The following is a 27,247-nucleotide window of genomic DNA, read 5'->3' as shown; positions in this document are numbered from 1 at the left end:
GTGGGACAGGCAGCATCTCTGGCGAGAGACATTTCCGGTCGAGACCCTTCTTCAGAGTGGTCTTGACCCAAAACATCACTTATTACTTTGCTCCAGAGATGCTGCCTGTCCCGCTGAGTTACTCCAGCATTTTGTATATCTTTGGTTTAAACCAGCATCTGCAATTCCTTCCTACGTAAGTGATTAGTGGATATAGGTGAGGGGGGAGGGGGTTTGATTGACAGATGGTTGGACAAAAGCCAGAGATGTAAAGTGTAAGATAGGAAGAATTGTGAAGCCAGAGAAAATATACAGTAAGTAAGCGATGAGGGGAAAGGGTGAAATGTGGTGGCATCCTGTTGGGGCACAGGAGAGAGGCGGGGGGTTATTAGTAGGCTAGTTATCTAAAATTGGAGAATTCAATATTCATACCAATGTGAAGAAGGACTCCAAATAGAAACGTCACCTAATACAGATGCTGCCTGACCCACTGAGTTACTCCAGCACTCTGTGAAACGTCACCTATCCATGTTCTCCACAGATGCTGCCTGACCCACTGAGTTACTCCAGCACTCTGTGAAACGTCACCTATCCATGTTCGCCACAGATGCTGCCTGACCCGCTGAGTTACTCCAGCACTCTGTCTTTTTTGGAAACCAGCATCTTCAGTTCCTGATTTCTGTTCGTACCATTAGGTTGCAAGTTACCCAATATGAGATGCTGTTCCTCTAGTTTGCGTGTGGCTTAATTCTGGCAATGGAGGAGGCCCAGGACACGGGTCAGTGTGGGAATGGGAAGGGGAGTTAAAATGGTTAGCGACAGGGAGATCCAGCAGGCGTTGGCAGGCCAAGCGCAAGTGTTCAGCGAGACAGTCGCAGAGTCTACGCTTGGTGTCGCTGATGTAGATGAGGCCACATTGGGAACACTGCATGCTGTAGATGAGGTTAAAGGAGGTGCATGTCAATCTCTGTCTCACCTGGAAGAACTAGTTGACAAATACCCTTCAACATTTACGGGTGTACAGTAGAGAGTGTATGGACTGATGCTCACAGGCTGGTTTGAAGGAGATCACAAAAAGAGAGGGACTATCATAGATACTGACCACCCCACCATCAAAGGAATCTACAGGAGGCGCTGCCTCAAAATGGCAGCCAACATCATCAGAGACCCGCTCCACCCTGGCCACGCTCTCATCTCACTGCTACCATCGGGAAGAAGGTACAGGAGGATAAAAACCGTGAGCTCCAGGTTCAGGAGCAGCTTCTTCCCAACAACCACCAGGCTTCTTGAACACACACCAACTAAACAACAATTGTGTTACATAGAAATATAGACGATAGGTGCAGGAGTAGGCCATTCGGCCCCTTGAGCCAGAACCGTTCCTGCTTTCTCCCCATATCCCTTGTTTTTTCAATAACATTTAACTTTGTTTAGTTTACTGTGTTGTCTGCGAGGACTGTGTTTACAAACCTGTCACACTGCTGCAAGTGAGAACTTCGCTGTTCGGTTTTCGGAACATATGAGAGTTAAAAACTCTCGCCCTTTGACTCTTGGCTCTCGACTTCATTACTGGGGTAAATGTGAGGGAGGAGGTAGAGATTAATGTCAACATTATTTATGCGTTTAGACAATTTTAATCAAAGATGTTACTCTAGATTTTCAAATGAGAAATTGACCTTTAAATCATGTTGTGGGGCTGCTGGTCGCAGCTTGTGAAACATGGGCATGTGAAGTGCAGCTTGTGAAACATTTTAATCTGCTGCAGTTTCTTTCTTCTCTGCTCTCTTTTGTGGTTTGATGTTAATCTTGGAAAAGAGCAGTTGTCTGATATGCATCGAGCAGCCAGGAAGCACACACGTTTAGTTGAGAGATACAGCGCAGAAACAGGCCCTTCGGCTCACTGAGTCCACGCCGCCCTGCAATCCCCGCACAGTAGTACTATCGTACACCAGGGACAATGTTTACAGTTATGCCAAGCCAATGAACCTACAAACTAGATACGTCTTTGAAATGTGTGAGGGAAAACCCACGTGGTCATGGGGAGAACGTAGAAACTCTGTACAGACAGCACCCGTAGTCAGGATCAAACCCGGGTTGCTCGTGCTGTGAGGCAGCAACTCTACCGTTGCACCATCGTGCCACCCCTTGCAAATTCACCAGTCTTGCAAGATGGGTCCCGACCCGAAACGTCACCTATCCATGTTCTCCAGAGATGCTGCCTGACCTGCTGAGTTACTCCAGCACTCTGTGAAACGTCACCTATCCATGTTCTCCAGAAATGCTAGGTTGAAAGGTAAAAGGTAATAATAATTGGAAAGAGCCATGGTTTTCAAGGGAAATTGGACACTTGGTTCGGAAAAAGAGAGAGATCTACAATCATTATAGGCAGCATGGAGTAAATGAAGTGCTTGAGGAGTATAAAGAATGTAAAAAGAATCTTCAGAAAGAAATTAGAAAAGCTAAAAGAAGATATGAGGTTGCTTTGGCAAGTAAGGTGAAAGTAAATCCAAAGTGTTTCTACAGCTATATTAATAGCAAAAGGATAACAAGAGATAAAATTGGTCCATTAGAGAGTCAGAGTGGACAGCTATCTGCAGAGCCAAAAGAGATGGGGGAGATATTGAACAATTTCTTTTCTTCGGTAATCACCAAGGAGAAGGATATTGAATTATGCGAGGCAAGGGAATGGAAATTTTGAAAAATATAAAAGTGGATAAGTCTCCAGGTCCTGACAGGATATTCCCTAGGACATTGAGGGAAGTTAGTGTAGAAATAGCAGGGGCTATGACAGAAATAATTCAAATGTCATTAGAAATGGGAATGGTGCCGGAGGATTGGCATACTGTGCATGTTGTTCCATTGTTTAAAAAGGATTCTGAGAGTAAACCTAGCAATTATAGACCTGTTAGTTTGACATCAGTGGTGGGCAAATTAATGGAAAGAGATAATATATTTAAGCATCTGGATAAACAGGGTTTGATTAGGAACAGTCAACATGGATTTGTGCCTGGAAGGTCATGTTTGACTAATCTTGAATTTTTTTGAAGAGGTTACGAGGGAAATTGATGAGGGTAAAGCGGTGGATGTTGTCTATACGGACTTCAGTAAGGCCTTTGACAAGGTTCCTCATGGAAGGTTGGTTAAGAAGGTTCAATTGTTGGGTATTAATGGTGGAGTAACAAGAGTGGCTGAATGGGAGATGCCAGAGAGTAATGGTGGATGGCTGTTTATCTGTTGATGCATATCAGACAACTGCTCTTTTCCAAGATTAACATCAAACCACAAAAGAGTGCAGAGAAGAAAGAAACTGCAGCAGGTTGGAGGCCGGTGACTAGTGGGGTGCCGCAGGGATCTGTGTTGGGTCCACTGTTGCTTGTCATATACATCAATGATCTGGATGAAGGTGTGTTAAATTGGATTAGTAAGTATGCAGATGATACTAAGATAGGTGGCGTTGTGGATAATGAAGTCGATTTTCAAAGTCTACAGAGAAATCTAGGCCATTTGGAAGAGTGGGCTGAAAGATGGCAGATGGAGTTTAATGCTGATAAGTGTGAGGTGCCACATTTTCGCAGGTCAAATCAAAATAGGACGTACATGGTAAATGGTAGCGAATTGAGGAATGCAGTTGAACAGAGGGATCTAGGAATAACTGTGCATAGTTCCCTGAAGGTGGAATCTCATGTAGATAGGGTGGTAAAGAAAGCTTTTGGTGAGCTGGCCTTTATAAATCAGAGCATTGAGTATAGAAGTTGGGATGTAATGTTAAAATTGTACAAGGCATTGGTGAGGCCAATTCTGGAGTATGGTGTACAATTTTGGTCGCCAAATTATAGGAAAGATGTCAACAAAATAGAAAGAGTACAGAGGAGATTTACTAGAATGTTGCCTGGGTTTCAGCAACTAAGTTACAGAGAAAGGTTGAATAAGTTAGGTCTGTATTCTTTGGAGCGCAGAAGGTTAAGGGGGGGACTTGATAGAGGTCTTTAAAATGATGAGAGGGATAGACAGAGTTGACGTGGATAAGCTTTTTCCATTGAGAGTAGGGAAGATTCAAACAAGAGGACATGATTTGAGAATTAAGGGACAGAAGTTTAGGGGCAACATGAGGGGGAACTTCTTTACTCAGAGAGTGGTAGCTGTGTGGAATGAGCTTCCAGTGGAGTGGTGGAGGCAGGTTCGATTTTATCATTTAAAAATAAATTGGATAGGTATATGTACGGGAAAGGAATGGAGGGTTATGGTCTGCGTGCAGGTAGATGGTACTAGGGGAGAATAAGTGTTCAGCACGGACTAGAAGGGCCGAGATGGCCTGTTTCCGTGCTGTAATTGTTATATGGTTATATGTTATATGCTGCCTGACCCGCTGAGTTACTCCAGCACTGTGTCTGTTTATTTCCTAGTCGTGTTACTGAATTACGAATGACACCTCCAGTCATTCAGGTTCATGGCTTTACAATTGGAAGTGAAACAGAAATTACAAAAGGAGAATGCAGCAGAGGCCAAGTGTGAACCATAACCAAGATGAACCACCGAACCTAGCAGTGTGCTGGAGAGAAAGCTATGTAATACGGTACCTCATGGGCAGTAATGCTCTGTGAATGGCTCGATTGTAATCATGTTTTGTCAAATTCTTGATTAGATCGGGTGTCAAGGGTTATGGGGAAAAGGCAGGAAAATGGGATTAGGAGGCAGAGATCAACCACGATTGAATGGCAGTGTAGACTTGATGGGCCGAATGGCCTTATTCTACTCCTATAACTTATGAACGTCTTTCCGCTGACTGATTAGCAAATAACAGAAGCTTTTCACGGTACCTTGGTACATGTGACAATAAACTAAACTCAACTTAACAGCATCAATCCATCTTCCACTAGATATTTGCAAATCAGATTTAAATCTGAATAACAACACAAAGTGCTGGAAAGGCGGCATTTTGGGTCGGGACCTTGCTTCAGACTCGTACTACATTTGAATTTGCAGCATCTCATGTTATTTTGTTTCTAACCACACAACTATTTACAAAAACTAGATCTACAGTGCCCTCCATAATGTTTGGGACAAAGACCCATAATTTATTTATTTATCTCTGTACTCCACAATTTGAGATTTGTAATAGAAAAAAATCTCATGTGGATGAAGTGCACATTGTCATGTTTTATTAAAGGGTATTTTTTAACATTTTGGTTTCACCATGTAGAAATTGCAGCTGTGTTTATACATAGTTCACCCATTTCAGGGCACCATAATGTGTGGGACACAGGGCCTCACAGGTGTTTGTAATTGCTCAGGTGTGTTTAATTGCCTCCTTAATGGAGGTATAAGAGAGCTCTCAGTACCTAGTCTTTCCTCCAGTCTTTCCATCACTTTTGGACACTTTTATTGCTGTTTATCAACATAAGGACCAAAGTTGTGCCAATGAAAGTCAAGGAAGCCATTATGAGACTGAGAAACAAGAATAAGACTGTTAGAGACATCAGCCAAACCTTAGGCCTACAAAAATCAACTGTTTGGAACATCATTAGGAAGAAAGAGAGCACTGGTGAGCTTACTAATCGCAAAGGGACGGGCAGGCCAAGGAAGACCTCCACAGCTGATGACAGAAGAATTCTCCCTATAATAAAGAAAAATCCCCAAACACCTGTCCGACAGATCAGAAACACTCTTCAGGAGTCAGGTGTGGATTTGTCACTGACCACTGTCTGCACAAGACTTCATGAACAGAAATACAGAGGCTACACTGCAAGATGCAAACCACTGGTTAGGTGCAAAAATAGGTTACAGTTTGCCAATAAGTAATTAAAAGAGCAACCACAGTTCTGGAAAAAGGTCTTGTGAACAGATGAGACGAAGGTTGACATATCCGAGTGATGGCAAGAGCAAGGTATGGAGGAGAGAAGGAACTGCCCAAAATCCAAAGCATACCACGTCAACTGTGAAACACAGTGGTGGGGGTGTTATGGCATGGGCATGTATGACTGCTGAAGGTACTGGCTCACTTATCTTCATTGATGATACAACTGCTGATGGTAGTAGCATTATGAATTCTGAAGTGTATAGACACATCCTATCTGCTCAAGTTCAAACAAATGCCTCAAAACTCATTGACCGGCGGTTCATTCTACAGCAAGACAATGATCCCACACATATTGCAAAAGCAACAAAGGAGTTTTTCAAAGCTAAAAAATTGTGAATTCTTGAGTGGCCAAGTTAATCACCCGATCTGAACCCAATTGAGCATGCCTTTTATATGCTGAAGAGAAAACTGAAGGGGTCTAGCCCCCAAAACAAGCATAAGGTAAAGATGGCTGCAATATAGGCCTGGCAGATCATCACCAGAGAAGACACCCAGCAACTGGTGATGTCCATGAATCGCAGACTTCAAGCAGTCATTGCATGCAAAGGATATGCAACAAAATACTAAACATGACATTGTTGTGTCCCAAACATGATGGTGCCCTGAAATGGGGGAACTATGTATAAACACAGCTGCAATTTCTACATGGTGAAACCAAAATGTTAAAAAATACCCTTTAATAAAACATGACAATGTGCACTTCATCCACATGTGATTTTTTTCTATTACAAATCTCAAATTGTGGAGTAGAGGCAAATAAATAAATGATGGGTCTTTGTCCCAAACATTATGGAGGATACTGTATGTTAAAAAAAATGCAAATGACTTACCTCGTTTACAAATTAAAAACAGGCCACAGGCCAAAACAAAAAGGACTGCACACCATCCAATTATGATAAGGAAATATCCTATTTAAAAAAAAAACAATGTGTTAAATTGTAGAAAATAGCTGCACTTTGACAAACAAATATCAAACACAGCTTTAAGGTGAGAGGGGCAAAGTTTAAAGGAGATGTGCGGGCAAGGTTTTTTTTTACACGGAGCGTGGTGGATGCCTGCAACCTGCTGCCTGGGGTGGTGGTGGAGGAAGATATGATAGTGGAATTGAAGAGATTTTTGGATGGGCAAGGAATGGAGGGATATGGACTACGTGCAAGTAGATAACAGTTGAAGCGCTCCATATTCAGCACAGATGCTGGGCTAAAGGCCTGTTTCTGTGCTGTACTGTTGTGTCATTTCTATGGGTAGCATGTCTCTGGTGATTTTGCCAGACTCCTGGAACAGAAACTGAGCCACTGGCTATAGGACAGTCACAGCCATAACCTGACCAATTCTCCAATGCAGGCAATGTCAGGATATTCCAGAATGACCTGTCGGTGTAAGCCAGGAGACAACAAAAATGATATCTAGCAGGACTTACAGAATAAATTAATAGCTGTTCAAAGTGACAAATTACCCTGTTGGTAGTGTATTTCAGGCACATTACAACATTACTATTGGTTTAAATTTCTTTACATAGTTACTTTACATCAACTATCTCTGGAGTAGGAATTTACAGACATACGATCATGTGTGATCATGTATGTTCATGTGGTCATACACCTGTCTCACAGGGCAATGTCACTCAAAAGCAAAAATAATATGTTGATTCTTTGGTTAAATGTTCATACTTTGGTTCCTGAGACAGTGCTTCAACTTTGAAGAATCATGTCAGCTCCGAGCAACCTGTCTACTGGCCGTGTCAGAAGTGGAATGATCAAGGACCACAGATTGCAATTCTGAGAGTTTGCTGATAACCAGCTTCAGTGACACTGTAGGTGGGAGATCGTCAGATATTGTTCTGATGAGGTGATAAATGGGTGAATATTTGACCTACTTAATATCTAACCATAAATTGTTAACATTTTCCATTCTGTGTCTTGGCTGTGGTATTTACTGAGCACTGTTTCCATCTCTAATTACACAAAGGGTATCTTGTAGGCATCAGCCAGGTGTCCATACTGTTACAAATCCAAGAGGCATTATTGATGGTGAGCATCCATCACCAATTCACATGGGTTCCATGTTATTCCACCTTCTCATCCACTCCCTACACACTAGGGGCAATATACACAGGCCAATTAACCTACAAACCTTTAAGAGGGAGTTGGATGTGGCCCTTGTGGCTAAGGGGATCAGAGGGTATGGAGAGAAGGCAGGTACGGGATACTGAGTTGGATGATCAGCCATGATCATATTGAATGGCGGTGCAGGCTCGAAGGGCCGAATGGCACAGGCCAATTAACCTACAAACCCTGCACGTCTCTGGGATGTGGGGGTAAACCCACGTGGTCACAGGGAGAACGTGCAAACTCCGCAGACAGCACCCATGGTCAGGGTCGAACCTGGGTCTCTGGTGCTGAGAGGCAGCAGACAATGTCCATTATCTGTGAATTCCCCCTGTTGAGAGACGGCTAGATGTGGGAGGTGACTGGGAAACCTGTACTTGTGCAGGCAGGATGTGGGTTGTGATTGAGCTGGGTGATAGCTGCCACATGAGTGTGGGCTGCAGCACAAGGTTCCAGCCTGATGTGTAAAATTGATTTGTATGTCATTAGTATCCAAGAAATGTGCACCCATTGATCCTGTTCCCAGGCTTATATCAACCGTGGAGAGCCAGCACAAGTGGCAGCATCTGTTCATGAATAAAGTTCTATCCTTTATTCCTGACCCTTACAGACCATCGATATTTGTGAATGGGGGGGGGGGGTGAACTCAGCAGGCCAGGCAGCAACTGTGGAGGTAATGGACAGTTGACGTTTTGGATCAGGACCCTTCTTCAAACTGGTGGAGTTAGTCCCTACCCTAACCTTAAAGAGAAATGTTGGCTGTCCAACCCCAGATCCTGCCTGGCCTATTGAGTTCCTCCAGTATTTAGTTTTATTTTCTCTCGTAGTGTTCTTCAATAAAGTTCAGATAATTAATTGTGTTGCGCTTACCATTGCCTTCGTTGTCTGTTCTTTCTGGAAATAAAACCATTAAAAATTATTATTTTGTTCTACAAATTGGTGATATTTAGCAAAGATGGAATCGCTTGAAATGAGATTTGATAATTGTTGATTGACACAAACACTGGGAATTTCCTCACAGCTGCTCCAATGTAATCACACAAAGCTGAAAAGATGCAGAGAAGATGTATGAGGATGTTGTCAGGACTTGAGGGTTTGATCTATAGGGAGAGGTTGAGCAGGCTAGGACTTCATTCCTTGGTGTGGGAGGATGAGGTGTACAAGATCATGAGAGGAATAGATCTTGTGAATGCAGAGTCTCGCTCAGAGTTGGGGAATTGAGAACCTGAGGTCATATGTTGAAGGGGAGGGGGAAACGATGTAATTGGAACCTGAGGGGCAATGTTTTCACCCAAAGGGTGGTGGGTGTATAGATCGAGCTGCTGGTGGAGGTAGTTGAGGCAGGTACTAATGCAACATTTAAGGTACATTTAGACAGACACATGGATAGGACAGGTTTAGAGAGATATGGAGCAAATGCAGGCTGGTGGGACTAGTGTAGATGGGACATGTTGGACAGTGTGGGCAAGTTGGGGTGGTTTCCATGCTGTATCACTCTATATCTAATATCATCAGAAGCGCAGCGGGTTCCCACTATGGGTTTCACCCTAACCGTAACCGCACCACTCATAACAACCAGAGCGCGGACTGGACTTTCACAATGGCGTCAAAACAGGGCGCCTCCTTCAAGCGAGATCAGTGCACTATTTGTGTACAATTTGCTAATCGGGGATGTGCTTAGGTATGACAATGCTTTACTAGACTGGTTGTAAGAAAATAGATAGACACAAAATGCTGGAGTAACTCAGCGGGACAGGCAGCATCTCTGGAGAGAAGGTATGGGTGATGTTATGGGTCGAGATCCTTCTTCAGTCTGAAGAAACTGTCACCATTCCTTCTCTCCAGAGATGCTGCCTGTCCCGCTGAGTTACTCCAGCATTTTGTGTCTATCTTCGATTTAAACCAGCATCTTTCCTACACACATTGATGAGTATTGATGGGTATGCTGGCCATCAGCGATGGGCAGCGTAGATATGCTGAGCTGAAGGACTTTGATCAAATATTGCTGCCAGTCCCGCTGAGCTACTCCGGCAATTTGTGTCTACCGTCAAATGATTAGAGCTGCTTATTGCAGCACAAGATGTCAGCCCAGATAATGGAAGCATGGAACATGCATGGCCAAAGGTGCAGATGAAATGTGTAGGAACTGCAGATGCTGCAAATTTTAGGCCGGCTCAATGGCGCGGCAGTAGAATTGCTGCCTTACAGCGCCGGAGACCCAGGTTCGATCCTGACTATGGGTGCTGTCTGTATGGAGTTTGTACGTTCTCCCTGTGACCTGCCTGTGTTTTCTCCGAGATCTTCCGTTTCCTCCCACACTCCAAAGACGTACAGGTTTGTAGGTTAATTGGCTTGGTATAAATGTAAATTGTCCCTAGTGTGTGTAGGATAGTGTTAATGTGCAGGGATCGCTGGTCGGTGCTGGCTCGGTGGGCCGAAGGGCCTGTTTCCGCGCTGTATCTCTAAACTAAACTAAAATATGGGAATGGGATTAGGAGGGAGAGGTAAATCAATCATGATTGAATGGTGGAGTAAACTTGATGGGCCGAATGGCTTAATTCTACTCCTATCACATGACCTTATGATGCTCTCGCCCAGCTCAAAATTACCTCCCTGCTTTAGGTGACTTCATCAAAACAAGCCAGGTGCAGACTTGGCCGTGAAAATTATGGCAATTGTGAACAGGATTTATAAGATAAAATGAGAACTTACCAGTTTGAAGTTTGATCTTTATTTTATGAGGAGTTACGATGAGGAACTACGTGAAGCCTGTCCGCGTTTTATTATTTTTTGTCTGTGTTTTTATGTAGTTTTTGTTATTTTATGTTGGGGTGTGTGTTTGGGGATGGGGGTGGGGTGGGAGGGGGGGGGGGAAAACTTTTGAATCTCTCCCTGCACTGGAGACCCGACCTTTTCTCGTCGGGTCTCAGTTGTCGTTGAGGCCGCAACGAGGAGCGGCCTCCAACGGGAAGAAGCCGGGGACTCTGGTGCCGACTCACCGTTGCCATCGCGGAGCTGGCCGAGACCGGAGCGGGTGGAGCGGTGGAGGAGCGCTGCTGCTGCTGCTGCTGCTGCTGCTGCTGCTGCTGCCGATGCCGCTGCTGCTGCTGATGCGAAGGCTGCTACTGCGGGTCTGCGGACGGCGGCACCGGGAGCCCGCGGATCCCTGGAGGGAGACCGCTTTTCGGGGCTCCTGCAGCGGCGAATTCTCCCGCCCGTGTTGCGGGGTTGAAGAGCTCCTGGAGCGGGGCCTGACACCACTGCCCCGCGCGGCTGGAATGGCCGCGGGACTTTGCGAGCGCACACCGGGGGCTCCAACACCAAGACCCGGTGTGCGACCTCGCACCACCCGGCGTGGCTTCAATGGCCGCGGGACAATCGCCATCGCCAGCCGGGGGCTTTGACTTTGACTCTGACATCGGGGAGGGGGAGAGTGCAGTGGAGAGATAAGTTTTTTTGGCCTTCCATCACAGTTATGTGATGGATGTTTATGTAAAATGTAATTATGTTGTGTCTGGGGTCTATTTGTGTGTAATGTATGGCTGCAGAAACGGCATTTCGTTTGGACCTCCAGGGGTCCAAATGACAATTAAATTGACTCTTGACTCTTGACTCTTGAAGAAGACCCCATCCAGGCGCACAATCTTCAAAGCAGCGATGTGAAATCACAGATGATAATTACCGAAGCATAATAGTAAGATACGCGAGACAAATATAACTTCCAGTTGATCTTTATGAGGGTGGGAGCGGAGGGCACATAGTCCCTCATCGTAACTCCTCATAAAATAAAGATCAAACTTCAAACTGGTAATTTCTCGTTTAATCTTACTATTTTACTTCGGAGTCACATGAGTGACTACGTGAAGATTTCAAAGCTCTGTGATTTCATGCCGTAGATTCAAATCCAGGCGTCTCACTGCATTGATTGTATTGTACTGAGGAACTGAGGATTGTATTGAGGTATTGTACTTCCGGTGGCGCTGGTGCCAGCAGCCTCCACCTACAGCCCGGTATCTTTTTGTTTTTTTGTTTGTTTAGTTATGTTAAAGTGTGTTTTTTTAAATTTTTTTGGTGTCTTTATGTGGGGGAAGAGGGCACGGTGCGGGGGATACCGTCCTTCAGCCACTTCCTGGTGAGGACGCGACTATTATTCGAGTCGCGTCCTCGCCCCCCCCCCTCCCCCCACAGCGGCCTACCTACCTGGATTGGCGAGGCCTTTCCTGCCGGGATTGACCGGAGCTCCAGCAGCGGCGGGACAGTGCTGGAACATCGCGGGGCTGGCGATGCCTTACCGGGGGTCGCCGTCTGGAGCCCGGAGTGCTGGACCTGCTGCACCGACATCCTGGAGCTGCGGTTTGCGGAGCTCCCAACGCGGGCGGCGCTGACTACAACGCGGGGTCCTGCGACTCTGCCCGGCTCGGCCTGCGGACTCAGGAGCTGCAGACTCTGGCAGCGGGAGGCGGCTGATCAGGAGGTCCGGGCCGCTGAGGAGGAGGATGCTCACCGTCGGGGTTCGGCGTCGGCGTTCCACCAGCCCGGCGTGAGGGCCTGAACATCGGGCCACCCGGGGCGGCGACTGCGGGTGCTCGGAAGACCCCGACCACGGATGAACACGGAGGGGAGGCTGGCTGGACTATGGTGCCTTCCTCACCTGGGTGCCATTTATGTTATGTTGTGGACTTTATGTGTTTGTGCTTTTTAAATTTTTAATTCAATTTCAATTTTATTTTTAATATGTTTTATTATTTATTTATTATTTATTATTTATTTTTATTATTTTTCTTGTGATTTTTTTTTTAACGATACTGCCTGTAAGGAAAATTCATTTCGTTGTCTCAAATTGAGACAATGACAATAAATTGAATACAATACAATACAATACAATTGATTGACTCTAAATGAGTGAAAACAATCAATAATATACAACCATAACATTAATGTAATCAGTTAATCGGTTTATTTCTCATAACAAAAATTCCCCCTTCATTGCAGAGGAACGTTTAATACTGAATCCAAAACAGCACCACCAAATGCCCCAGGGTCTGCTATTTCTTTATGGTAACATTTGTGAAACATCCGTTCACTTGCCCATCCTGCGGCCGCAAGGATATGGTCTATTGGAACGTCCAAATCCTTGGCTGCGGACGCTGCTGCCGCCCTGGTGGAATGAGATTTAAATTTGTCAGTATCAATCCCTGCATCAACCAGTACCTGCTTCAGCCACCTTGAGATAGTCTGTACTGACACTTTCTTATGTGGACTTTTATGGCTGATAAATAATGCTGATTATTTTTTTTTCTTTTTTTCTCTTTTTTTTTTTTTTTATATAGGGACAGTGCATATTAACATTTGCATGTAAATATGCGAGATTGTAGCCAATCAGTAGCTAATTTCCGTCTAGTCCCAGGCAAAGGTAGGTGAAGTGTCTTGCCCAAGGACACAACGACAGTACACACTCCAAGCAGGATTCAAACCGGCCACCTTCAGGTTGCAGCCCATTGCACCTCTTCAGTCCTTGGTGACCTCAATGTAACATCTTAAATGTGACACTACACATAGTCTTGGATCCGTAGGGTATGCTGCAAAGACCAGCTTACACCCCGTGACTCCAGGTCTGCTCTGTTTGAGTAAATCATAGACATAGAATGTAATTGCATCTGCTGTTATTACCATATGCACAATTTCTGTAATGTCTGTACTCTTCGTACTGAAACTAACGCCATTAGCATGACTACCTTCATAGTAATTTTGGCTAAAAATAAAGCTGAAATGGGACTCCATTCCCGAAGTAACATCAGCACATCCCTCACATTCCAGATTTCTGTATATCTGGGTCTAGGAGGCTTGGAATTGAAACTTCCCTTCATGTACCTACAGACCAAAGTGTGTGATCCTACAAGATGTTGTTCTGACTCTCTCCATAAATATGCAGAGAGGGCACTTCTTGCAGCATTGATCACACTGTGACTTAAATTTAAATCACAATAGAGTGTTGACAGAAACTCTTAATACATCTGGGATGTCTGCAATGTGGTATGAAATATTCTGCCTTGAGCAAAACACCTCCCATTTCCTTATGTAAGAAATTCTGGGTACTATCCCTCCAGGCTGTTGCAATTACATCCATAGTACAATCTGATAATCCTCTTCCGAGATATGGCCTTTTTAGAATCTGCAAATCAACACGATCATGTAAAGGATGCAAATCACCAGATACAGGGTGCACAAGTAGGTTTTCTTCTTGGAATACCCATAAGAGGTTTTGTGACCATTTTTAGCACAAGTGGGTACCATGGTTGTGTAGGCCAATCTGGGACCACCAACACTCCTGAAGCAGTCCTGCTTAATCTTTTGTAGACACCTACTAATGAGACAAAAGGGAGGAAATGCATATAAAAACATTCCACCCCAATTTAGCGAGAATGCATCCACCACTGTTGCATCTGGATCTGGTTCCCATGAAACATATTTAGGCAATTGGTGGTTCAGTCTAGATGCAAACAAGTCAATTTCTGGCATTCCAAATTGTGCAACAATTTTATTAAAGATGTCACGATTTAACATCCATTCCGTATTGTCATTGAATTTACGTGACCTGGTGTCTGCAATTATGTTGAATCTACCTGGTTGCCGAAAGCCAAATGTTTCGAATAATACACCAGTGCCAGATAACATTTGCCAATCTGTCACAAGATTCTGACTTGATTCCACCCATGTGATTGACATATGCTACAGCCGTAGTGTTGTCAATCTGAACCTGCACATGCAGATTTTGCACATTAGAGCAATAAGCTTTAAGCCTATAAAATGTACCTAACAATTCTAGGTAATTGATTCCATGTGCTTCGAGCAAAGGTACCTCTTCCACATTCCATCTACCTCCACGGCTGGTAATGGTATCAGTAGCGCCCCAACCTAGCGCACTTGCATCAGTCTGTAGAATGATAGCAGGTGTTTCAACCAGAATTTCCCTGGAGGCATATGAGACACTCTTAACCCACCATTGTATATCAGCAATTGCTGTTACTGGTAATTGCATGGGCCTATCAAAATGCTTCAAATGTCTCCTCAATGCCTGTACCTTTGCTCGCTGCAGTTGCTGATAATGCAGTGGACCAAACTGCACAGCTGGAAATGAAGCAATTAGTTTGCCAATAAAGCTCGCCACTTGCCTAATTGACGGTTGATGCTCTGTAATGAGATTGCTACAACCGTCAATTAACTGCAGCCTTTTATCCTTGGGTAAAGTCACTATCATGTGTTCTGAATTAATAGTGAACCCCAAGTAATCAATTGTTTTGCTTGGAGACAACATTGATTAATCTGGATGTATAACAAAATCCAGCCTCTCAAATGTGAGCTTAACTTTAACACTGATGCTTCTGTTGTAGCTCGAGTGTCACCCACAATTAAAATATCATCCAAATAAGCCATTACCAAATGGCCCTGGGCCCTTAGCAATGCTAGGACTGGTTTTAACAATTTTGTAAATAGTCTAGGGGCCAAGGTTAATCCATTAGGCAATGCTTTGAACTGTCATAATTGATTCATCCAGTTAAATTTTAAATATCTTCGATCATTACCATGCACAGCCACAGAGTAATATGCATCTTGCAGATCTATGCTGGCCATATAGCATTCTCTTGAAATTAGCTGTATAGCATTATTAAATGTCTCCATTTTGAAATGTTTATACTGTACAAAAGGGTTAAGACTTGTTAAATCAAGAATTATTCTACAACCACCATCCTATTTTGCTCTAGGAAAAATACTAGATACAAATTGGTGGTTTTGGTGAACTGTCGTTTCAATAACCCCTTTCCTACTTAATATTTCAAGTTCCGCTTGAATGTTCATATTCTCTTCTTTTGAGAAAATACGCATTCGCCTTGGAACATGGTGAGTAGGAGGATCCAAATGTGGGTAGAATTCAATTCTGAACCCCATAATACTGCACAGTATAAATGCATCAGATGTTATTTTTCGCCATTCTTTTAGGAAGAATTGTAACCTTCCCCCAAATTGCGAATGTGAAACACTTAATATGTTTCTTCCAGGACCAGACCCACCTACCTCAGGGTTTGCTGGTGTCAAATGTTGTACCTTGCCCCTCGTGGGAATATTATAACCTCCACGCCCCGGAGCAGTGCGCCAATAACACGTATCTCTGGAACTCTCTGCCACAGAGGGTAGTTGAGGCCAGTTCATTGGCTATATTTAAGAGGGAGTTAGATGTGGCCCTTGTGGCTAAGGGGATCAGGGGGTATGGAGAGAAGGCAGGTACGGGATACTGAGTTGGATGATCAGCCATGATCATATTGAATGGCGGTGCAGGCTCAAAGGGCCGAATGGCCTACTCCTGCACCTAGTTTCTATGTTTCTATGTATACGGGTACGAACGACTTGTTCCTTCACCAGCCCCAGCCACCCTTCGATAGGGATATTGCCTTCGAATCGATTTGCCAAGCACCGGTGCGTTAATCATTCCCACGGTTTTCGCTTCTTCATTCAGGTCTTTCACCGTTTTGGCTAGTTTTTCTCCAAAGAGTAAGTTCGGCAATTGTATATTAGATGGTTTACAGAGCCCTGCAAACTTAGGATGTATGTTAGGTCTTATAGCACTTTTACGAATACAGTTTATTTCAAAGTGTGCATTACACATTAGTGCCAAAACATCTTGCTGTGACGTTGTCACATGTTCTTCCTCCAGGTCTCTGGCAAAAGCCATAATACTTGACCCCAGTAATCTCAATACCCGCTGTAACTTCATTTCTTGTGTGCGTACTGCGTTGCCCAAATAGCCCCATATTACATTATTTACTGCTGGGACTGCTAGCAGTGTGCAATTCTGCGGGGTTTCATATTTTTTGACAGTCTCATCCATAGTTAGTTCTTCCACCTGATGGAAAAGCAAGTCATTTATTGTCAATGCTATTTCTTCTGCCAATGGTTGCCCTTTCAGTCTGGGACCTGAGAATTTTTGGGTCAGACCTGGTACTCTGGGCTCTGTTATTGGTCCTCATATGTTTCATTATCAGAATCTTGCTGCCCTGGTAATTCCTCCTCATAGTGGGGTTGATCTGGTATTTCCACTTCAGGCGTTTCCAGCGCTGGCTCTCCCATAGGCCTGCGCATGGTAAACCCTTTTTCAGGCATTCCCCTCGTATGCTCTTCCATAGACCCACATACTGGCAGCCCTTTTTTGGATGCTGCTCTCCTGTAGACCAATGCCTATATTCTCTTTCTTCAGACATTACTGGCGCCGGCTCTCCTGTAGGCCAACGCTGACTGTACTCCTCCTGGAGTGTGCCTTTATAAATCATCTACCCCATGAGGAATTCCAGGTTCACAACCCGATCAGACATAACCTCTTCCTGAGGTGGGGTAATCTTTGGGTCTGACTCATCCGAGTCTACTGGCTGATTAGTTTGCATTTTTGGCCTTGCACCCTAAAGGTGCTGTAACGGTACTTTTTGTAACCGTTTCTGTAGTCGCTGGCTTTTCTGCCGCTGGCTTTTTAAATCGGGCGCCCGCTGCTCTCAGACCCACTGTCCTCTTGAGTTTTAGCTGCAGTACTCTTCCCTTTACTTTTTCCCCACTTTCTCCATACTTTTTAGACTTGCCTGAACTCAGCACAAAGTCTCCACGGAAGAAAGTGGCCTGAAAGTGAAAGTGAACGCACTTACCTTCAGGTTTTTTCACTCACCGCTTGGAGGGCTCTGCTCCTCCCAACACGGTCGCAGCCGCTGTGCATCTGACGATATGACGCGTGTGCGCCAGGACGGGGTCTTCTTCACGTAGTCACTCACGTGACTCCGAAGTAAAATGTTAATTACCAAATAAAACAGTGAGCACTTACCAACGGTTGTACAAGGTTGAAGCAGCTTTTCATGAACAGTACAGAAACGGCTACAATGATGGAAGTATGGTTTTATCTAAAAATGAAAGTAATAACAGTCTTATTTCATTACACATTTAATATGACAGAAATATATGTTAAAATCCCAATACATGGGACGTTCAAAACTGAGGTGTTCAGAATAAAATTCCAACTTTGTGAATTTTACTTACACCAACACAAAACCTCTCAGACAGATTGAGTCTGGTGTTCCTCATAAATGTAATTGAGATTCTTGATTCATTTGACTGGATGGAAGAAATGATTTTGAAGTCTGAAGAAGGGTTTCGGTCCAAAACGTTGCCCATTTCCTTCGCTTCATAGGTGCTGCTGAGTTTCTCCGGCACTTTTGCCTACCAAATGATTTTAAATGTTAGTTTGTGTAATTATCGTCACAATGTGGTACAGTTCTGATTTAAGACTAATTTCTGTCCATTATGTCCAATGAGGAAAGGAATTGAGTAGGAAGGAACTGCAGATGCTAGTTTAAACTGAAGATAGACACAAAATGCTGGAGTAACTCAGCGGAACAGGCAGTATCTCTGGAGAGAAGGAGTGGGTGACGTTTCGGGTTGAGACCCTTCATCAGACTGAAAGTCACGGGAAAGGGAAACGAGAGATATAGTCAATGATGTAGAGAGATATAGAACAATGAATGAAAGATATGCAAAGAAAGGAGTTGCACTCTTTGCACTTCCCGGTCATCCAGTTTATGACTTTCATCCTTTGTAAAGGACCATGTCTGAACATTCTCACCAGAAAGGCAGCGAAAGCTTCGTGATTCATGAGGAAACATGACAACTAAATCTGCACTTTCACAAATCCTGCCGGCTGAATCAGTGTCTGACAAAAATGTGTTTCTTGAGAAAAAATAATTGCTTCAACATGTGTTCAAAGAGAAAGATAGACCTGAATTTGAAAAACAAAACAGATCAGGTTTCACTGGAGAGCATGGATAGGCAATGTTTCAGGTTTGAAGATGGATTACGAAGAAACATCATCTATCCATGTTCTCCACAGATGCTGCCTGACCCGCTGAGTTACTCCAGCAATCTGTGTGTTTTTGGGGAGAAACTTTGTCCTTGTTCCAGGTTGCCAAGCTAGCTTTGTAGATGTGTAAACTGTCTGCTCCACTGCGAAATCCTCATCCTCTCTTCGACGAGAGTTCTGCCACATCCTCTCTCGCTGCTCCCCCTCTGAAAAAACTCCCCTGACTATCAGTCTGAAGAAAGGTCTCGACCCGAAACGTCACCTATTCCTTCTCTGCACAGATGCTGCCTGACCCGCTGAGTTACTCCAGCACTGTGTCTATAAGTTGTCTGCTCTTGGATTCGAGGGCAGGACATGACTTCAGAATTAAGGGACAGACGTTTAGGGGTAATATGAGGGGGAACTTCTTTACTCAGAGAGTGGTAGCGGTGTGGAATGAGCTTCCAGTGGAAGTGGTGTCGGCAGGTTCATTGGTATCATTTAAAAATAAATTGGATAGGCATATGGATGAGAAGGGAATGGAGGGTTATGGTATGAGTGTAGGCAGGCGGGACTAAGGGGAAAAAAAAATTTGTTCGGCACGGACTTGTAGGGCCGAGATGGCCTGTTTCCGTGCTGTAATTGTTATATGGTTATATATGGTTATATGATGCCATGGAACTTCACTCAGTTAATTAGTCATTGATCATCAATCAAGTGTGACAGTCACCTCAGCAGAGGCTGAGCCACAGCCCTTCTCAGAAATGGGAGATAAATATCACTTTTTATTGCCTTTGGAAACAGTCCAAAATAATGAAATGTGAGGCGTTAGACAATAGACAATGGACAGGAGTAGGCCATTCAGCCCTTCGAGCCAGCACCGCCATTCACTGTGATCATGGCTAATCATCCACAATAGTACCCGTTCCTGCCTTCTCCCCCCATATCCCCTGACTATCTTTAAGAGCTCTATCTAACTTCTCACGACTTGTTAAGACAGAACATGTCATTTCAAACTAAAGGTACAAATGTCTGAAACTAAGTAAAAGCCAAGGGTTTGGGAAAGAAAGATAAATGCTGACAGTGGGGAATTGGCACAGATGTGAACGGTCAAACCACCTTTGATTTCACAGAATTACAAAACTTGGTGGATTCCTCCTGTCCATACACAGAGTAAGATTCTCTTACCTGAAAAACTGTGTTGTTATTAAGCATTGCTAATGAGTAGTCATCGCACTTGGTCAGTCTCACATCATATTTTAATGAGTTTGCATTTGTGGTAAAATTGATCACCACGTCGGTATTGGCCAAACACGCAGATACATTTGACTGCCAGAGGTAATCTATAAAAATATAATGATAAATAGATGAATGACATGGCTCCAGGGTGACCAAGGCTGGGAGCTAAACATCCAGGGGTATTCGATATTCAGGAAGGATGGACAGAAAGGAAGAGGAGGTGGGGTGGCATTGTTGGTTAAAGAGGAGATTCATGCAATAGCAGGGAGAGACATTAGCTTGGATGCTGCAGAATCGGTATGGGTAGAACAGTGAAAAAGCCAAGGGCAGAAACGCTTGTTGGAGTTGGGGGGGATAGCATTAATAGGGAGCAAATAGCAAGACCAATAAAAGCAGCAATAGGGAGGTTGGGGATAGCATCAAGCAGGAAATTAGGGATGCGTGTAGCAAAGGTACAGCAGTCCAGGGTGACTTTAGTCTACATATAGAGTGAGCCAACCAAATTGGTATCAGTGCTGGTAGACAAAAGTGCTGGAGAAACTCAGCGGGGCAGCGACATCTATGGAGTGAAGGAAATAGGCTACGTTTCAGGCCGGAACCCTTCTCCAGAGTATCAGTGCTGAGGAGGAGGATTTCCTGGAATGTATACGGGATGTTTTTTTAAACCAATATGTAGAGGAATCGACTAGAGGGCAGGCCATCCTAGACTGGGTATTGTGTAATGAGGAAGGATTAGTTAGTGATCTTATTGTGCAAGGCGCCATGGGCAACAGTGACCATAATATGGTGGAATTCTGCATTAGGATGGAGAGTGACACGGTTAATTCAGAGACTAGGGTCCTGAACTTGAATAAAGGAGACTTTGAAGGTATAAGACAGGAAGGCAGTGGAGGCAAAATCACTGCATGTTTAAGAGAGAGTTAGATTTAGCTCTTGGGGCTAAAGGAATTAAGAGATATGAGGGGGGGAAAGCAGGAACAGGGTACTGATTTTAGACAATCAGCCAATATCATATTGAATGGGGGTGCTGGCTCGAAGGGCTGAATGGCCTACTCCTGCACTTATTTTTCTATGTTTCCATACACACTGTGATTTATTGATCAATAACCTCTCTGTATCATGACTGACCATGCAATTTCACCGTTTTATTGTGCTGATGTCCATTAATTAATTTGAAAGACAATGTCACCTTACATTGATTATAAAATAGTCATGGATACCAATATCAATGTTGTAACATCCTTTGATTGACATTGCTGCAAGGAATTCCCAGCAGTGTCAATAATAATATTTCAAAAACAGAAGAAGATAGTCATAGGAGTGGGAACCGACCCCTCTGGCCTGCCCCACCATTCCATGACTGATCTTCAGTGGCCTCACATCCTCCTCTCTGCCCGTTCCACAATCCAGCTTTTAAATATTCATCTATCCCCATCTTAAATGTAACTAATATTCTGGCCTTCACCACCGTTGGGGCAGAGAAGACCAGAGATTCGCCATCCTCTGAGGGACAAAACATCTAATCACCTCTGATCTAAATGTCTGGTCTCTTATTTACACCCGATTGTCCTTGTTCATGGCTTTTCCACTAGTTCTCAACATCTACTCTGTTAAACCCCCTTAGGCTCTTACATGTTTGAATAAGGTCACCCTCATTCTTCTCAACTCCAAAGGACATGTACTGTATGTTCTCACTCATACGGCAACCCTCTCATCCCAGGAATCAGTGTAGGGAATCACCTTTACGCTCTCCAATGCTGCCGTATCTGTATTGAGGCAGGAGCTAAAACTGTGAGTGTTGTTTCAATAATGGCTTCACCAACACCCTACACAACTGCCACAACACCTCCCTATTAGACCATTCCCTTCGTGGTGAAGTCCAACGTGCTGTTTACCACCTATCCTGGTGATGGACCAGTGTCCAGTGCACACATATCTCTAACATTGAACACTGTGCTTCTGTATCTCAATAATCTGAATTTAATACAATTTTAATATCTATTTCCAGAGTTGCTTACCTTCACAGTATTTGTGGTTTTGCATTGTCGCATCATCACAACCTAACAAAAAAAGTCAGGAACAATATTACATAGTCGTTTATGAATTCATGAATGTATTTTGATTCAGCAGTCGTGGAGTCGAGCCGCATTTAATCTACACAAGTATTTGATCGAACAAGTCCTTCGGCTCAGCAGATCTACGCTGCTCATCAAGACTCAATGCGTGCAGGAAAGATGCTGGTTTAAATCGAAGATAGACACAAATCACTGGAGTAACTCAGCGGGATAGGCAGCATCTCTGGAGAGAAGGAATAGGTGACATTTCGGGTCGAGACCCTTCTTCAGGCTGATGTCAGGGGAGTTAGTGGTATAGAGATAAAATGTAGTCGGAGACAGTAACACTGGTGGAAAAACTGGGAAGGGGATGGAGAGAGAGGGAAACCAAGAGCTACTTGAAGTTAGAGAATTCAATGTTTATACCGCTGGGGTGTAAGCTGCTCAAGCAAAATATGAGGTGCTGTTGCAATATTCCCAAATACTCATCAATAATGATTGATATCCATCAATATTCATTGTGCCTTTCAATACCCATCAATATACATCAAGTATCTATCAATACTCATTTCATTGTGCAGCGCTCAGTATTAGCTTCCTGCTGAATGCCACAGTGTTTCAGGTGCTCATCCAAACACCTGTGAACTGTTGTGAGGTAGTAATTCCGGGTTTCACCCACCCTCTGCGTAAAATCAGGAACAGGGTCAACCTGCATTTGGAAAGGCAGGGACTAATCAATGGAGATACAAGAAACTGCAGATGCTGGGATCTCGAGTAAAACACAAAGCGCAGGAGGCATTCAGCGGGTCAGCCAGCACTGCATTTCGTTGTCTCTGTACTGTACACTGCACAATGCCAATTAAAGTTGAATCTGAATCTGAATCTGTGGCGGGAAATGGTGAAGGGTCCCGACCTGAAATGTTATCTGTCCATTTCCCTGCATGGATGCTGCCTGACCCGCTGAGTGCCTCCAGCACTTTGTGTTTTACTCAGGAGCAATCAATGGTAGCATGGGGCTGTGAGTGAGAGATCCAGTCTCCCTTAAGCTACATGTGATTGGGGCACAAATGGAATTCTGAGCATTTCACACAGAGGTGCAGAGGAGATCCACCAAGATATGGAGTATTTCAGTCAAGCAGAAGGATTGGAATATTGGGATGGTTTTCCTTGGTACAGAGCAGGAATGTAATATGGGATTACCAAACTAGATGTGACCATATTTGGTAATTTAGCAGCAGAGAAACACGTGACTTTATCCATGAGATGGAGAACAAATATAGTACACTGACCGGGTGACTCAAATGATGCAGATTTCGTAGGCGCATCTTCGTTAATATTTGCTGTTGGAATGTTGTAAGCACTCACTGTGTAGACGGTTTTTGGATCAACAGGATAGTCCATGTAATGGAAATGCCACTTGAAAAAATAACAAGATATTTTAGTTTAGTTTAGTTTGGAGATACAGCGCATAAACAGGCCCTTCAGCCCACCGAATCCTCACCGCCCAGCGATCCCCACACTTTAACAATACCCTACACACATTAGGGACAATTTACACTTGTACCAAGCCAATTAACCTACAAACCTGTATGTCTTTGTAGTGTGGGAGGAAACCAAAGATCTTGGAGAAATCCCACACAGGTCACGGGGAAAAGGTATAAACTCCATACAGACAGGCACCCGTGGTCAGGTTTGAACCCGGGTCTCCAGCGCTGTGAGGCAGCAGCTCCACCACGCCATCCTTAGCAGGATGTTATGTTGATTATGTCTGGCACCTCTGATGTGATTCAAGTCTCATCTGCTCCAATTAGTTTACCAGGATGGAATTACAATAGTAACAGAATCAATGTATTTCCTATTGATGTACAAGGTATCTCATCGTTCTGTGGATCTTTATTCTGACTACTCTTAAAAGCAGAAGAATAAGAAGGTAAATGGCAACATTTAGAGGCTGACCTAACTCACACATTCGCAAATTGTATAAAAATCAAAAACTTCTGGACGGACATTTTTAGAATAATATCTATAGTTGTCTACATTCAATTGGATCCAGATTTAAAATTAATAATACTAGGAATATCAGAACAAAGTCTAACATTTACAACAACCCAAAGAAACTTTATCGACTATAGTATAATAACTGGGAAAAAATTAATATTAAAATTTTGGAAAGGTCCTATAACCCCCACAATTAAAATGTGGATTGTGGAAATGTCAGACACCTTACATTTGGAAAGAATCAGACTTGTCTTAATAGACAAACAAGAACTTTTTATCAGAATATGGTCTCCATTCATTGACTACTTGAAGGGGCAGACTGGTTCGGCACGCGAACCTGACTGAAACTCAAATTAAGGATTAGATGAAAAGTTATACTTTATAATTTACGAACTTATCTCCAATGTTTTATTTTTAGTAAATTATTCCATTCGTCTTTATCATGCTTTTTCATTTTTTTAATTTCTCTTTCTTATTTTCTATCTATATAAAATAAAATACTAGAAGCAGAATTAATATCAATTGATAATATTAGTAATGTAGGAATGATATGCATGAAATGTTTTTAATATGATATGTACCTGCCTCTAATAAAAAGATTATTTTAAAAAAGCAGAAAATGTGTGCAACTGACCCGTTGATTTTGAGGATTGCGATTACTTGTGAATGATTCATCATAATTACACCGAAGACAAAATAGCATGTCCTCAATGCAGATCGCTGTTGCTTCAAGTACTCGAATGCTTCCTGGAAAAACAAGGTTGTTTAGAATATTTAATAAATAGGACATTTTGAGGATACAACACAACATACATTTATTCGTCACATGTACTAGTTGGTACAATGAAATGTGTGTTTGTCATACAGCCATACAAATAAATAATAAAGAGGACAGGACGCAATAGTTTTTTTTAAACACAGACATACAATACAATACAATACAATTTTATTGTCATTTGAGCCCCAGTGAGGCTCAAACGAAATTCTGTTTCCACAGCCATACAAACAAAGACAATTTCCTAGACATACACACAATTTAATTCACACAAACATCCATCCATGATGGAAGGCAAAGTCTTTTCTCTCCCCTGTTCTCCATGTCTCTCCCGATATCCAAGCCCCAGGTGGGCGATGATAAGTCCCACGGCCATTTTAGGCCGTGCCGGGCGATTTACGGCCCCGCTCCCGGTCTAAATGTCACAAAGTTGGAGCCCCCGGCAGGCGCTGGAATGTCCCACGGCCATGAAGCCGCGCCGGGCGATGTGTGACCCCGCTCCGGGTCGTTCCAACCCCGCGACACGGGCTGGAGAAGTCGCGTTGCGGGAGCTCCGGGAAGCGGTCTCTCTCTCCCCCCGGACCCGCGAGCTCCCGATGTCCCAGTTCACCGGACCTGTGGCTGCGTTGCTGGAGCCTCCGAGCCCAGCAACATCCCCACACAGCAGGATCAAATTCCCACTTTGAGCGAAGGCTCCAAAAATCGTCCTCCTCTGTTGTCCTCCCGTGGTTGGGGGGGCTCCCGTGAAAAAGCTACTTATCTTAACTACTAAACCAGGTTCGCTTCTTAATAAACAGACACCACACAAACTGTTTGGTAGACCAGTTCAAAACTTTACTTAATATCGGCCGATGCAAGGGAGTGAGAATTCCAGCTAAGTGACCAATGCAGACACTTGACTGTGCTCAGCCACCTTTCCTTAACAACAGAATTACATTGCCTTAAATAGGGTTTTTTTGTCCCCTTAGCACATTCCACAGACATTAGTCATGGTCAGAGGTACAGGAAAAGGTTTCCACAGAATGCATCACATCAAACCTTTTGTTTACATGGTACAAGATATACTAAAAACATTGGCCATTTGCTTTAGGTCATTTTATCTCCAAATAGACCACCCTAGCTCTTTTCGCTGCTTCCTCTGTCATTTGGTCCCTCATAAACATAGGCCATTTGTTTACAAAGATGTGACTAGCTATGTCTCTCTTCCTTTATTGCCTTCTCCCCATAATCATTGGTCATTTGGTTTATGGCATCTTACTTCAAAGATATCTCTCTTCCTCTCTGTCACTTCCTCACTTGGGAGACAATATTATAGGATTTATTATCTCACACACACCGCAACCTGAGGCAAGCCTAATTTGACTACATATAAGCTGTAAGCTAGCCCAGAAGCCAATTTAATATCTTCTTATATTTTTAACTAAAATTCGGCTTCATCACCCGAGCACCCCGCTCTCGCCGCTCCGAGCGGCCCGATGTTCAGGCCCGGTCGCCAGGGTAATGGAAGTCCGACATCGGGACTGGAGGACCTCCTCAGCGGCTTGGACATCCGAGTCGGGAACCTCCTACCGGAGTCCGCGGCTCCCAAAGTCCGCAGGCCGCGCTGGGCGGAGATGCAACGCTGGCGGCAGAGATGTATCGCTGAAATCGATGTATCGCTAGGAAAATGGACAGGCGAGAGCCAGTGGATGTAGTGTGCCTGGACTTTCAGAAAGCATTTGATAAGGTAACACATAGGAAATTAGTGGGCAAATTAGAGCACTTGGTATTGGGGGTAGGGTACGGACATGGATAAAAACTTGGTTGGCAGACAGGAAACAAAGAGTAGGAATTAACGGGTCCCTTTAGAATGGCAGGCAGTGACTAGTGGGGGTAACGCATGCCTCGGTGCTGCGACCACAGCTATTTACAATAGACGATAGGTGTAGGAGTATTCCATTTGGCCCTTCGAGTCGGCAACGCCATTCAATGTGATCGTGGCATATACATTATATATATATATACAATATACATTAAATGATTTAGATGAAGGGATTAAAAGTAACATTAGTAAATCTGTAGATGACACAAAGCTGGATGGCAGTGTGAACTGTGAGGAGGATGCTATGAGGATGCAGGGTGACTTGGGCAGGCTGGGTGAGTGGGCATATGCATGGCAGATGCAGTTTAATATGAATAAATGTGAGGTTATCCACTTGGTGGAAAGAACAGGAAGGCAGATTATCACCGGAATGGTGTCAAGTTGGGAAAAGGGGAAGTACAACGAGATCTGGGGGTCCTTGTACATCAGTCACTGAAAGTAAGCATGCAGGTACAGCAGGCAGTGAAGAAAGCGAATGGCATGTTTGCCTTCTTAACAAGAGGAGTTGA

The 27,247-nt window shown here is 43.9% G+C and overlaps 1 protein-coding gene across 2 annotated transcripts in view; it reads right to left on the bottom strand.

Annotated features, from left to right (window-relative positions):
- LOC129704442 (interleukin-17 receptor B) overlaps positions 1–27,247 on the bottom strand; it is a 38,034-nt gene that overhangs the window by 3,374 nt on the left and 7,413 nt on the right. Inside the window, exons 4-12 of one of the 2 annotated variants that reach the window (XM_055647512.1) lie at positions 24,737–24,849; positions 23,394–23,520; positions 22,069–22,110; positions 20,000–20,154; positions 18,016–18,195; positions 17,804–17,879; positions 8,815–8,838; positions 6,667–6,744; positions 1,450–1,548 (exon numbers count right to left, since the gene is read on the bottom strand). In XM_055647512.1, coding sequence (XP_055503487.1) covers positions 1,450–1,548; positions 6,667–6,744; positions 8,815–8,838; positions 17,804–17,879; positions 18,016–18,195; positions 20,000–20,154; positions 22,069–22,110; positions 23,394–23,520; positions 24,737–24,849 — 894 coding nt within the window. The remainder of the gene's footprint in view (positions 1–1,449; positions 1,549–6,666; positions 6,745–8,814; positions 8,839–17,803; positions 17,880–18,015; positions 18,196–19,999; positions 20,155–22,068; positions 22,111–23,393; positions 23,521–24,736; positions 24,850–27,247) is intronic. The other variant, XM_055647513.1, reaches the window with a different exon arrangement.

The sequence above is a fragment of the Leucoraja erinacea genome, chromosome 16, assembly GCF_028641065.1.
Source record: "Leucoraja erinacea ecotype New England chromosome 16, Leri_hhj_1, whole genome shotgun sequence".
Taxonomy (NCBI): domain Eukaryota; kingdom Metazoa; phylum Chordata; class Chondrichthyes; order Rajiformes; family Rajidae; genus Leucoraja; species Leucoraja erinaceus.
This window is presented reverse-complemented; position numbering and strand designations above follow the sequence as displayed.